The 14477-nt window shown below is 46.0% G+C and overlaps 1 protein-coding gene across 1 annotated transcript in view; it reads right to left on the minus strand.

Annotated features, from left to right (window-relative positions):
* The window catches only part of madd (MAP-kinase activating death domain), a 117705-nt gene that overhangs the window by 95107 nt on the left and 8121 nt on the right, over positions 1-14477 (minus strand). The window contains exon 2 of the mRNA XM_070871679.1: positions 1636-1858. Within this exon, the coding sequence (XP_070727780.1) occupies positions 1636-1694 (59 nt within the window). The 5' untranslated portion in view covers positions 1695-1858. The remainder of the gene's footprint in view (positions 1-1635; positions 1859-14477) is intronic.

Consider the following 14477-nt stretch of genomic DNA (forward strand, 5'->3'; position numbering starts at 1 on the left):
TAAAGAGGATGCCAAGAAGCTGCAGGGTGACTTGGACAGGTTAGGTGAGTGGGCAAATGCATGGCAGATACGGTATAATGTGGATAAATGTGAGGTTATTAGGAAAAGGGAAGGTGCAACGAGACTGGGTGTCATGGTACATCAGTCATTGAAAGCTGGCATGCAGGTACAGCAGGCGGTGAAGAAGGCAATTGGCATGTTGGCCTTCATAAGAGGATTTGAGTATAGGAGCAGGGAGGTCTTAATGCAGTTGTACAGGGCATTGGTGAGGCCTCACCTGGAATATTGTGTTTAGTTTTGGTCTCCTAATCTGAGGAAGGACGTTCTTGCTATTGAGGGAGTGCAGCGAAGGTTCACCAGACTGATTCCAGGGATGGCAGGACTGACATATGAGGAGAGACTGGATCGACTGGGCCTGTATTCACTGGAGTTTAGAAGAATGAGAGGGGATCTCATAGAAACATATAAAATTCTGACGGGATTGGACAGGTTAGATGCAGGAAGAATGTTTCCGATGTTGGTAAAGTCCAGAACCAGGAGTCACAGCGTAAGGATAAGGAGTAAGCCACTTAGGACCAAGATGAGGAGAAACTTTTTCACTCAGAGTTGTTAACCTGTGGAATTCTCCAGCGCAGAGTGTTGTTGATGCCAGTTCGTTAGATATATTCAAAAGGGAGTTAAATGTGGCCCTTACGGCTAAAGGGATCAAGGGGTATGGAGATAAAGCAGGAAAGAGGTACTGAGGGAATGATCAGCCATGATCATATTGAATGGTGGTGCAGGCTCGAAGGGCCGAATGGCCTACTCCTGCACCTATTTCCTATGTTTCTATGACACCAATGATCACCCCCACTCAACGACACCACTGAGGTCCTGCGGGCGCACACCTACAGCACTGAGCCCTCGTCATAGCGCCGTCATGGGTCTCAGTCATGGACCATCCGGTACGGTGACAGGACTACCAGGGCACAACTCTTGCTGAGCTGGCGTGTGGAGTGGGGACCCTGCGGCGACAGCCACACTGCGACCAGGGGTCGAGGCAGCCTCATGACGCATTCGTGATGCCCTTCCTACTCCTCGCTCCCGACTCCAAGTGCCGGCTGAAATATTTTTGGTAGATCCTTTCCCCACTGCCCCTTTTCCCCTCTCCAACTTCCTCCTCCGACCCTTTCCATACTCCCTCTTCACTCTTTCCTCCCTCCCTCCCCCACCCCCGCCCCTCTCCCTCCGCAAGAAATAAAAAAGACGATCAGACGATCTTGTTATTCCTGTTGTGTATCTGTAAAGCATGCACTCCCATGTTCAGCCACCAGGGAGTGCATCCCTTGGGAGCACTGTATATAAGCCAGCCCCTAAGGCCTATTTCTCTCTCTGGAGTGTCTTCATAAAGACTGAGGTCACTGTTACTTCAACCTCCCTGTGTGCAGTCTCATCTGTTTTCGGAACACAATTAATTCCCATCCCTCAACCCCAAAACATCCCGGCCTGGTAAGAACAGCAATATGGCCCTTCGCCACTAGACACCGACAGCATCAACCTCGGCTTATTGGCCAAACAGTCACCTCCGCCCCACGACCCCCTTCCTGCGAGCGGGATCTAGCCATCAGACCTCCAGGGTGCTGCAATGGTTGTTACCTGGCACCAATGATGACCAGATAGTCCAGTAAACGTGGACATGCTCTCTTCTGAGACATCCTCTCCTACCCTCCACTAGGTCATCGCACCTTCTAGGGGACACGCAGCTCACTGGGAGCAGTTCACTGAGCCTGGCACTCTCTACCAGCAGCTGATCTCAGGGACCAAGACACTCTGCATCCCAGCTCATGGCGAAGCTCACATGGAAGGAGGTACTTGGAATCTGAAAAACAGGGACAAAGTAGTGTTATTGGACAGCACTGAGAACAGACCAGCTCCCACACCCCATCACTCACACACGGGGCACAGAAAACACAATACTGCCAGGGCAGGAACACACTGCACAGAGCCCATAGAATCCTCCCAACCACACACACCCCCCAACTTATATTTATACAGCATCTATAATGTTGTAAAAATTCCCAAAGCACTTCACAGATGCTTTATAAAACAAAATTTGACATTAAGTCAAAGGAGATATTAGGACAGATGGCCAAAAGCTTGGTCAAAGAGATCGGTTTAAGGAGCATCCAAAATAAAGAAAGACTTGCATTTATATAGCGCCTTTCACAACCACCGGATGGTCTCAAAGCGCTTTACAGTATACAAATTACTTTTGGAGTGCAGTCACTGTTGTAGTCGGAAACGCGGCAGCCAACTTGCGCACTGCAAGCTCCCACAAACAGCAATGTGATACAGACCCAGATAATCTGTTTTTGTTATGTTGATTGAGGGCTAAATATTGGCCAGGACACCGGGGATAACTCCCCTGCTCCTCTTCAAAATAGTGCCGTGGGATCTTTTCTGTCCACCTGAGAGAGCAGACGGGGCCTCAGTTTAATTTCTCATCCGAAATCCTAAAGGAGGAAGGAGAGGTAGAGAGGCAGAAAAGTTTGGGGAGCGAATTCCAGAGCTTGGGACCTCAGCAGCTGAAGGCCAGTCACCGATGGTGGAGATATTAAAATCAGGGATGCTCAAGGGTCCAGAATTATAGGAGTGCAGATATCTCGGAAGGTTATGGGGTTGAAGGAGATTAGAGAGATAGAAGGGCATATCGCCATGGAGGGATTTGTAAACAAGTATGAGAATTTTAAAATCGAGGCGTTGCTTAGCCGGGAGCCAATGTAGGTCAGCGAGCACAGAGGCGATGGATAAACGGGACTCGGTGCGAGTTAGGACATGGGCAGCAGAGTTTTGGATGACCTCGAGTTACTGAGGGTAGAACATGGGTGACCCGCCAAATGTGCGTGGGAACAGTCAAGTCTAGATGTAATAAAGACATGGATGAATATTTCAACAGCAGGTGAACTGAGGCAGTGTTTGGGAGGTGGTAATAGGCAGTCTTAGAATCATTGATTCATAGAACGGTAACAGCACAGAAAGAGGCCATTCGGCCCGTCGAGCCAGTGCTGGCTCTCTACAAGAGCACTTCAGCCAGTCCCAACTCCCTTTCCCCGTAGCCCTGCAAAGTTTGTTCCTTCAGGTACTTATCTAATTCCCTTTTGAAAGCCACAATTGAGTCTGCCTCCAACATCCTTTCACTCAGTGCATTCCAGATCCTAACCACTCGCTGCGTAAAAAAGTTTTTCCTCATGTTGCCTTTGGCTCTTCTGCCAATCAACTTAAATCTGTGTCCTCTGGTTCTCGACCCTTCCACCAATGGGCACAGTTTCTACCGTCTAGACCCATCATGATTTTGAACGGCTCTATCAAACCTTCTCTCAATCTTCTCTGCTCTAAGGAGAACAATCCCAGCTTCTTCAGTCTATCCACGTAACTGAAGTCCCTCATCCCTGGAATCATTCATACATAGGAACACAAGAAATAGGAGCAGGAGTAGGCCATTTGGGCCCTTGAGCCTGCTCCGCCATTCAATAAGATCATGGCTGATCTGATCTTGGCCTCAACTCTACTTCTCTGCCCGCTCCTCATTACCCTTGGCTCCCTTATATTCTTGTAAATCTTTTCTGCACCCTCTCTAAGGCTTTCACATCCATCTTAGTGATAAAAACATAGAAACTAGGTACAGGAGTAGGCCATCCGGCCCTTCGAGCCTGCACCACCATTCAATAAGATCATGGCTGATCATTCCTTCAGTACCCTGTTGCTGCTTTCTCTTCATACCCCTTGATCCCTTTAGCCGCAAGGGCCATTTCTAACTCCCTCTTGAATATATCCAATGAACTGGCATCAACAACTCTCTGCGGTAGGGAATTCCACAGGTTAACAACTCTGAGTAAAGAAATTTCTCCTCATCTCAGTCCTAAATGGCTTACCGCTTATCCTTAGACTGTGACCCCTGGTTCTGGTTCTGGACTTCCCCAACATCGGGAACATTCTTCCTGCATCTAACTTGTTCAGTCCCATCAGAATTTTGTGTGTTTCTATGAGATCCCCTCTCATCCTTCTAAACTCCAGTGAATACAGGCCCAGTCGATCCAGTCTCTCCTCATATGTCAGTCCCGCCATCCCGGGAATCAGTCTGGTGAACCTTCGCTACACTCCTTCAATAGAAAAAACATCCTTCCTCAGATTAGGAGACCAAAACTGAACACAGTATTCCAGGTGAGGCCTCACCAATGCCCTGTACAACTGCAAGACTTCCCTGCTCCTATACTCAAATCCTCTTGTTATGAAGGCCAACATGCCATTTGCCTTCTTCACCGCCTGCTGTATCTGCATGCCAACCTTCAATGACTGATGAACCATGACACCCAGGTCTTGTTGCACCTCCACTTTTCCTAATCTGCCACCATTCAGATAATATTCTGCCTTCGTGTTTTTGCCCCCAAAGTAAATAACCTCACATTTATCCACATTATACTGCATCTGCCACGCGTTTGCCCACACGCCTAAGCTGTCCAAATCACCCTGCAGCCTCTTAGCGTCCTCCTCACAGCTCACACTGCCACCCAGTTTAGTTTTTGGCGCATATATGTGGTCGAAAACTCATCTCAGGGTCAAATATGACAGCAAGGTTGCGAACAGTGTGCTTCAGCCTCAGACAGATGCTGGGGAGAGGGATGGAAATGGTGGCCAGGGAACGGAGTTTATGGCGAGGGGAAACAAAGACAATGGCCTCGGTCTTTCCAATATTTAGCTGGAGGAAATCTCTGCTCATCCAATACTCGATCTCGGACAAGCAGTGTAACAAGTCAGAGTCAACCAGATCGCTGTGGGTCTGAAATCACATATAGGTCAGAGCAGGAAAGGACAACAGGTTTCCTACCCAAAAAATGTATTTAACTAACTGAATTGACATTTTCAAACTGCTATGGTGGGATTCGAACACCCACTTTCCGATCATTAGCCAATGCCTTTGGATTACTCGCCCCAGTAACATAACCGCTATGCTACCCAAACCAGGTTCCGATCGACCAGAAGTTACAGGGAATAACAATGCCTAAAAAATGCCTAACCCAACACAAAGCTCAGACAGGCTGCAGCACTTGGAAACTCACTGCACAAACTCACTGCATGCAGTACCGACCCGAATTCAGAGGCCCAGAGCCAGCTCTGATGACACAGTGCCCAGTACAGGGCACTCACCTCCCCTCACACACTGCCATTACAATTCTATTCATAAAAAGTTCCAGAAATACATGGTTTCCCAGCCAAGGGCAAATTGTGGCGGATGGTTTTCTTGACCAATATGTCGAGGAACCAACTCGGGGGGAGGCCATCCTAGACTGGGTGTCGTGTAATGAGAGAGGATTAATTAGCAATCTCGTTGTGTGAGGCCCCTTGGGGAAGAGTGGCCATAATATGGTGGAATTCTACATTAGGATGGAGAATGAAACAGTTAATTCAGAGACCATGGTCCAGAACTTAAAGATGGGTAACTTTGAAGGTATGAGGCGTAAATTGGCTACGATAGATTGGCGAATGATACTTAAGGGGTTGACAGTGGATGGGCAATGGCAGACACTTAGAGACCGCATGGATGAACTACAACAATTGTACATCCCTGTCTGGCGTAAAAATAAAAAAGGGAAGGTGGCTCAACCGTGGCTATCAAGAGAAATCAGGGATAGTATTAAAGTCAAGGAAGTGGCATACAAATTGGCCGAAATAGCAGCGAACCTGGGGACTGGGAGAAATTTAGAACTCAGCAGAGGAGGACAAAGGGTTTGATTAGGGCAGGGAAAATAGAGTACGACAGGAAACTTGCAGGAAACATTAAGACAGACTGCAAAAGCTTCTATAGATATGTAAAGCGAAAAAGGTTAGTAAAGACAAACATAGGTCCCCTGCAGTCAGAATCAGGGGAAGTCATAACGGGGAACAAAGAAATGGCAGACCAATTGAACAAGTACTTGGTTCGGTATTCACTAAGGAGGACGCAAACAACCTTCCGGATATAAAAGGGGTCAGAGGGTCTAGTAAGGAGGAGGAACTGAGGGAAATCCTTATTAGTCGGGAAATTGTGTTGGGGAAATTGATGGGATTGAAGGCCGATAAATCCCCAGGGCTTGATTGACTGCATCCCAGAGTACTTAAGGAGTTGGCCTTGGAAATAGCGGATGCATTGACAGTCATTTTCCTACATTCCATAGACTCTGGGTCAGTTCCTATGGAGTGGAGGGTAGCCAATGTAACCCCACTTTTTAAAAAAGGAGAGAGAAAACAGGGAATTATAGACCGGTCAGCCTGACATCGGCAGTGGGTAAAATGATGGAATCAATTATTAAGGATGTCATAGCAGAGCATTTGGAAAGAGGTGACATGATAGGTGATAGAGAATTCAAGCTCTGCAGCCCGGCTGCGGTTTTGAAAAAACACAGACCACATTGCATTAAGTCATCAATCAACTTGACATTTTAGGACCTTGGGTAGCGAGCCAATTAAAGGAAGAAAGAGCATTAATTGAGCCAATAAGGTCAAAGAAGGCGAGTTCTTTTCTGTAAACTGATCGGGTATATAAACAGCCATTTTGGCCATGTGGTCTCAGAAGGACAACGGCCTGGCTTAAAGCCAGAAGCTTGTTGCTACTGCCAGAATAAAATTACATTAAAACTACAACCGGAATTCGTATTTCATTGGAAATTAAGAGATCTAACAACTTTGGCGTCACGAACAGGATCGCTGAGGGAAGAAACTGAATTTTGGACATCGGACCTACATACTGAGGTATGGACTCCTCTTTATAAAAGTCCTCGGTCAAAAGTCTAAATTCGCCTCTCCTTCTACGCGATTCTGAAAGCCTCCGGTTTGCGAACCCTCCGGTTGGTAGTCGGCTCGAGGTCCCATAGACGTCTAACTTCGGCGGTGTTAGTTAATTAATCACCAACCCACTGATCGGCTGGAAAGCCTACGACTCGAGACCCCAGTAAAGAAATCAGTATTATGGCAGCAGGAGATAAGAGCAAAGAATTGCCTACAACTGTTAAAGGTGGGCAGGCACCAGCTGAGGTTTCGATAGATGAAATCCTCCAACAGTTGAAAGAATACATAGAGCAACAATTCGACTTAGCTAAAATCTGTATTAAGATCGAACAAAAGTATGGAACCTCCAAAGGACAATGGTCCTTGGACGAGATTAAAAGGGTCTCAGGAAAAACGACCCATATGAAAAATAAAGAGCGAACTAGATGGTCCCTAGCCGTTATGGGACAGATCCGAAAACGGAATGAAATTATAATGTGTTCCCAACATGATCAAGAACTGATCAGTACAAAGGACCAATTGCAAGCTGTTTGTGCACAGCTGCGACAGACAAGACTTGAGCTTGAAAAATCGGAAGCGGAAGTTAAAGATCTTAAAAGGTGAAATTAAAGAATGGAAAAAATCATTTGGTCAAGAGACAGTAATAGGAAAAGGAAAATGTATCGGTCAATTCCCAGGGTACCCATGTTTGGATAAATTAAAAGCGCAAACCCGAAGACACGACCGAGGGATAGATATGGATTCTGAATCCTCTGATGATACAGGGTCGGAGGATGAAGAATTAGGGGTGCGCTTTGCCCCATTTAAAAAAAGACGAGTTGTAGTCAAATCAGAAGAGACTGCAGATGAGGGCGGAACCAAAAAAACGAAGAAAAGGGTGCATGCAGAATATTTAGTTCATGATCCGGCAGACCCAGAGAAAATTGATAAATGGCCCAAGGAATTGCCCAATCCAAAGAAAGGGGGAGTAAAAACGTGGGACCAATTGGACTGCTTAAGAAATATATATCAACTTCATCCCTGGGACAGAGTGCAAATTTTGACCATAATGGTGCCAAAAACACAAGGAAGAAAATTGCACGATAAGGTAGAAGAAGCTTTGGGGCAGGATGAGCAAGAACTAAATGCAGGATGGGAGGCGATTAAACACTGGCTGCAAGCCTTCAGTCCAGCGAAGACAGACTGGGGAAAAATTGCAGCCTGCCAACAGAAAGGAACAGACGAGGTCCTGGAGTATGACGAGCGGTTTATATGCACATGGCTAGAACATTCGGTTATGAATAATACGGATGAGGAAATGGATGAACAAGTGTTTGGACCCCTGAAAGCAGCTTTTGTGGCAGGTCTAAAGCCAGAACTGTCCAAAATGCTTAAGGTAGTGTTACCGGACTGCGAAGGCAGAGGAACTACCGTTGCAGCATTGGTGGATCGATGTAATCAATTAGATCGGGATATGGGAGTTAAAGTCCGAGCTGTACAGGCTATGGGATGGAAATCCCAGGATTCCGATAAACAGTTATGAGGAAAATTACCCGAAAAATGTCATTATTGTGGGAAAGAAGGTCACTGGGCCAAGACGTGCAGGGCAAAACAGCAAGGTTGTGGCTGGGGAAGAGGACGCAGCCAGGGATACAATTCAGCCAACAAACCAGGCTTGTCACAGGATAACGACCTCATAGAAGCATTTAAGCGACTGACAATACAACAACAGAAGGAGTTACTTGGGATAGCAAAAAACGATTAAAGCCCACCCTGGTCCCCCTCCTCGCACTAATACAACAAAGGGGAGATGGGCTATATATAACTGTGAGGGTGGGCGATAAGGATGTGGACTGTCTTTTAGACACAGGGGCGGAATTAACATGCTTACCCCCACAATATGGAGATTTTTTGCCGTTGGATGGTAGGGCACGTACAGCCTATGGAGTTGGGGGCCATAAAATGGAAATTAAAAGAACACCGGTACTTATAGGGCTGGGTCCACATGAACTAACCACGCCGGTCTGGATAGGCCCAGTAGATCAACCCCTTTTGGGAATGGACGTTCTAATCCAAATAGATTAATCGTTGCATTTCGAGGATGGTCGGGTGACATGGTCAATTAGAACTTTGAAGAAAGAAGAATTGAAGGAACACCCGATATGGGCTAAAGATAAGAACGATTGTGGCCTACTCCAGATGGAGCATGCGGCAATTACCGGGACCAAGCCTCCATGCACTAAACAGTAACCCATCAGTCCAACTACTATCGCGGGAATCTTACCGGTTATTCAGCAATTGGAGAATCAAGGGGTGCTTATTAAAACGCATAGCTCCTCCAATAGCCCCGTGTGGCCGGTACAGAAATCTAATGAGACTTGGCGTTTGACTGTCGATTATAGGAAAGCTAACCAGTGTATTGATCAAAAAGCTCCTTTGGTCGCAGATCCCTCCACCATTTTTAATGCCCTCAAACCGGAACATAAATATTTCTCGGTTATAGATCTGGCCAATGGATTTTGGTCAGTGCCTCTGGCACCGGAGGTTCAACAGTGGCTTGCTTTCACGGTCCAAGGACAACAGTATACTTGGGCCCGGTTACCGCAGGGTTTCCACAACAGCCCTACGGTATTCCACATGGCTTTACAAAGCCATTTGCGAGAATTACCTCCCCAGTCATCCAATATGTAGACGATATCCTGCTAGCTTCAAACACGGAAGAACAGCATGAATAAGATTTACGAGCTTTGCTGGACCACTTTTGGCTGAAAGGACATAAAGCCAGCATCGACAAAGCACAAATATCCCAAGAAGAGGTTGTATACCTGGGACAAAAGATTTCACAAGGAAAGAGAGAACTTACCCAGGATAGAACTGCAGCCATTCGGGCTGCTAAAAAACCCACCACTATTCAGGAACTAAGGTCTTTTTTGGGATTGTGTAATTTTAACAGAAATTGGATTGACTCCTTCACACAGCTTGCTCAGCCATTGAATGATATCTTAAAGGGGAAACGTGCCTCTAAAGAAGCCATCACCCTCATTAACAGCAAGAGGCCTTCCTGAGTTTGAAAAAGGCTTTGTGTTCGGCACCGGCTCTGGGAATCCCCGACAATGGTAAGCCATTTACCCTGTTTGTCCATGAGAAAGAAGGATATATGACAGCTATACTGACACAAGAACATAGGGATCGGCAAAGACCTATTGGCTATTATTCGGTAAAACTGGATGCAATAGCCCTTGGATGGGGAAGTTGCCTAAGGGCTATGGAAGCTACATGTCGAGCGATAATGATCACTGTGGGTCTAGTCCTCGACCAAAAGCTGATTGTCAAATGTCCCCACACCGTACATGCTTTGCTGTCTATGAATAGAATGTCTCAGGTGACGGCAGCTAGATGGACCCGCTGGACAGCAGTTTTGGAAGCTCCTAATCTCCATATCGTCCGGGCCGGCCCGGTTAATCCCGCAGCTATGCTCCCGATATCAGAATCGAGGGAGCAAGAGGGGGGAGAATGTGAAGAGCAAGACTGCGTGGAGATTTTTTTTAAAAAGCAGCAGCCTTAGCAGCAGAGGAGCCTCTGCACAACCCAGACCTCATCCTGTTTACAGATGGTTCCTCCTTTGTTGACAATGGTACCAGAAAAGCAGGATGGGCAGTTACAACCTTATATGAGGTAGTGGCAAAAGGATGTTTACCCTCAGGAACGTCAGCACAACAGGCCGAGTTACGGGCCCTGTCAGAAGCATGTCGAATAGCAGAAGGACAGACAGCTAATGTCGACATAGATTCGCGTTATGTTTTTGGAGTCGCTCACGACTTTGGTCTGTTATGGCGGAAAAGGGGATTCCTCACTGCTGCTGGTACACCTATCCGAAATGGAAAAGTCGTCTGAGACTTACTAGAGGCCATACAATTACCTCAGGAAGTATCCATCCTGAAGTGTAAGGCCCATACCAAGGAAAATACCACAGAAGCACAGGGAAATGCCCTAGCCGACCAGGCAGCTAAAGATGCCGCCTCACAGGGCGTTCACCCAGAAGAACCAACACAGATGTGCAGATTGAAAGCACTCAGGACTCTGACACGAGACCTTCAAACAATGCAAGGCGAGTGCTCCAGAGAGGAAAAATGGACATGGATTGAGGCAGGAATTAAGCTATGCGAAGATGGTGTCTGGAGACAAAGAGTTACCGACAAGCCAGTTGCGCCACACGCGCTTATGCCTTTTTTAGCCCAACAGATCCACTCGTGGGGACACTTGGCCTCACAACAGATGACGGCACGGTTCCAGGAAAGCTGGTGGGGTCGGGGATTTAAAAAACATGCCCAGCTGGTAGCAGACCGCTGTGTGGTCTGCCAGAAAAATAATTATGGACCCATCACGGTAATGCCCCAACTGAGGCTCCCTGCCCCTGTCAGACCATTCCAGCATCTGCAGGTTGATTATATATCTCTTCCTCCATGCCAAGGATATACTAACATTCTTGTCATGGTCGACAGATTCTCTAGGTGGGTAGAAGCTGTCCCAACTAAAAGAGCCACAGCCAATCACACTGCAAAGGTCCCGAGTAGCATTGACTCAGATCAGAGAACACACTTCACAGGTGCTGTCTGCCAAGAAGTCTGTAGGTTACGGAACATTACATGGGATTTACACTGTCCTTATCATCCACAATCATCAGGACAAGTCGAGCGAATGAATCGAACTCTGAAACAACAGCTTGCCAAATATCACCAAGAAGGAACATCATGGCCCCAGGCACTACTAATAGTACTATGTAGTATTAGGGCAACCCCGAACAGAACTACAGGTCTAAGCCCATTTGAAATTATAACAGGAAGACCCATGTCGCTGCCAGGAACTATTGATTTAAGGAAAGCTGATGTTCACTTAATGAGTGACACTTTGTTATCATACTGTCAGAACCTAACCAATGCTATTAGTTCTGTTTCCCGACAGGTATCGGCAGCTTGAGGTAATCCACCTGAAGGAGGACACGACATCATCCCGGGAGTCTGGGTGTATGTGAAAAAGTTGCATAAAGAACTTTTGGGTGCCAAGTGGGAGGGACTTTATCAATTGTTATTGACCACCAAGGCAGCTGTTAAAGTCCAAGGAAAGAAAGCCTGGATCCACGCTTCACACGTTAAACGAGCACCCGTAACTGAAGCTGAAATCTAATAAGGACCATTACTTTTTGCCAAAATGTATAAATTTACTGTATTACTGACTGTAGGTATTCTAGGCATTTGCCTACTTCTTACTAGCCGACCCTCTGCACCAAAGGGAAATAGTAGGGTAGCAAAGGAATTACATGTAAATACCTTTTTATATATGTCATACATTTATGCCAAACAAGGTAACATTTCTAGTTGTTGGGTGTGTGCGCATATTCCTATTCACTCAAAGGGAGGGATTCCCTTGAGGTCAGTTCTCTTGAATATCTTGGAAATGGCTGAGTGGATAATTAATCAAAACAAAACAGGCAATGCGTTTCTGGATACGGAAAACTGGGCACGTAAATGGAAGTCAGCAGGTTGCAATCTGACTACCTTTGAAGGGGGATACCAACCGTGCTACAATAATTCCAAACGGCCCCCATTTTTTTATATCACTAATACAACGGGAATAGGAAGACCGGAGGAATCGGTCTGTCTGATTAGAAACATCAAAGGAGGCCAAAATATGGGCCGATGTGGGAGTTTTTAACGTAATGGTGATTCTGAATAAAATAGATGGAAAAGCCTGGACAGGCCCCGGAGTGTTGCTGACAAAGAAACAGCTAACCTTCATTGCCTATAATGGCACCTATTGGGTGTATGGCCACAAGGCCTACCCTTGGCTGCCCCAGAATTGGACGCGATCCTGCTATTTAGCCTACATTGTGCCGTATATGTATCATATAGAGTCACTGTCGGAACATTTACACTGTCCTAAGAGAGCTATCACAGAAACAGAGCGGTTCTTTGCCATTCTGACCGCCAGACTGGCAAGGGAATCCATTAACATGGCATCCGTTGTGGAACGGGTAGCTAATGATACCTCAGAGGCCCTAGTTAAAATCAATGCAGAAATGGTAGCAATCCGCACAGTAGTCCTACAGAATAGACTGGCCCTTGATTACATCCTGGCTGAAAAGGGAGGTACTTGCGCCCTACTCGGAACTGAGTGTTGCACATATATCCCAGATAGCTCCGAAGAAATTACCCACTTAGCGGAGCATATCCAAAAGGAGGTAGAAAAACTTAAGCAACTTTGTGGAGCGGAGCCACTGAATGGCTAGGTTCAATAGGAACTTCATTGATGGAAGGTTTAATTCTAGTCGTTGTATTATTTTACTTTTATATTGTTCGTTTATGTTGATTAAATGTTGTTGCGACCAGGCGGCTGTAGCTGCTGTCCCGCATGTGAGACACCTTGCAGGTCCCAGCAGACCGTCTGTACGTGGCACAGGGGTATGTTATGCTTAAGGGAAGGTTGTTTACTGGTTGAATTAAGATATTGATTTGGATTAAATTGGAATAAGGTTAATTAACCTACTAAAACCAGACTTCCATTGTGGCCAAGATGGAACTCGGGTTGGTGTAAAATTTGTGTGGAAGCTACTCGTCCGGACATGTGGCGAAACAAATCAACAAATTTTAGAAGGAAACTCTATTAGCATGCATGAAATTATTTTGTAGAATGTTTAACCAGTGATAGCTGATGTTTTATGATTCAGTTTGTGAAAGAATCAAAGGGGGGATTGATAGAGAATTCAAGCTCTGCAGCCCGGCTACAGGTTGAAAAAACACAGACCACATTGCATTAAGTCATTAATCAACTTGACATTTTAGGACCTTGGGTAGCGAGCCAATTAAAGGTTAAAAGACTATTAATTGAGCCAATAAGGTCAAAGAAGGCAAGTTCTTTTCTGTAAACTGATCAGGTATATAAACAGCCATTTTGGCCATGTGGTCTCAGAAGGACAAAGGCCTGGCTTAAAGCCAGAAGCTTGTTGCTGCTGCCAGAATAAAATTACATTAAAACTACAACCGGAGTTCATATTTCATTGGAAATTAAGAGATTTAACAATAGGTCCAAGTCAGCATGGATTTGTGAAAGGGAAATCATGCTTGACAAATCTTCTGGAATTTTTTGAGGATGTTTCCAGTAGAGTGGACAAGGGAGAACCAGTTGATGTAGTGTAGTTGGACTTTCAGAAGGCTTTCGACAAGGCCCCACACAAGAGATTAATGTGCAAAGTTAAAGCACATGGGATTGGGGGTAGTGTGCTAACGTGGATTGAGAACTGGTTGGCAGACAGGAAGCAAAGATTAGGAGTAAATGGGTACTTTTCAGAATGGCAGGCAGTGACTAGTGGGGTACCGCAAGGTTCTGTGCTGGGGCCCCAGCTGGTTACATTGTACATTAATGATTTAGACGAGGGGATTAAATGTAGTATCTCCAAATTTGCGGTTGATAATAAGTTGGATGGCAGTGTGAGCTGCGAGGAGGATGCTATGAGGCTGCAGAGTGACTTGGATAGGTTAGGTGATTGGGCAAATGCATGGCAGATGAAGTATAATGTGGATAAATGTGAGGTTATCCACTTTGGTGGTAAAAACAGAGAGACAGACTATTATCTGAATGGTGACAGATTAGGAAAAGGAGAGGTGCAACGAGACCTGGGTGTCATGGTACATCAGTCATTG

The sequence above is a fragment of the Pristiophorus japonicus genome, unplaced genomic scaffold, assembly GCF_044704955.1.
Source record: "Pristiophorus japonicus isolate sPriJap1 unplaced genomic scaffold, sPriJap1.hap1 HAP1_SCAFFOLD_274, whole genome shotgun sequence".
NCBI lineage: Eukaryota > Metazoa > Chordata > Chondrichthyes > Pristiophoridae > Pristiophorus > Pristiophorus japonicus.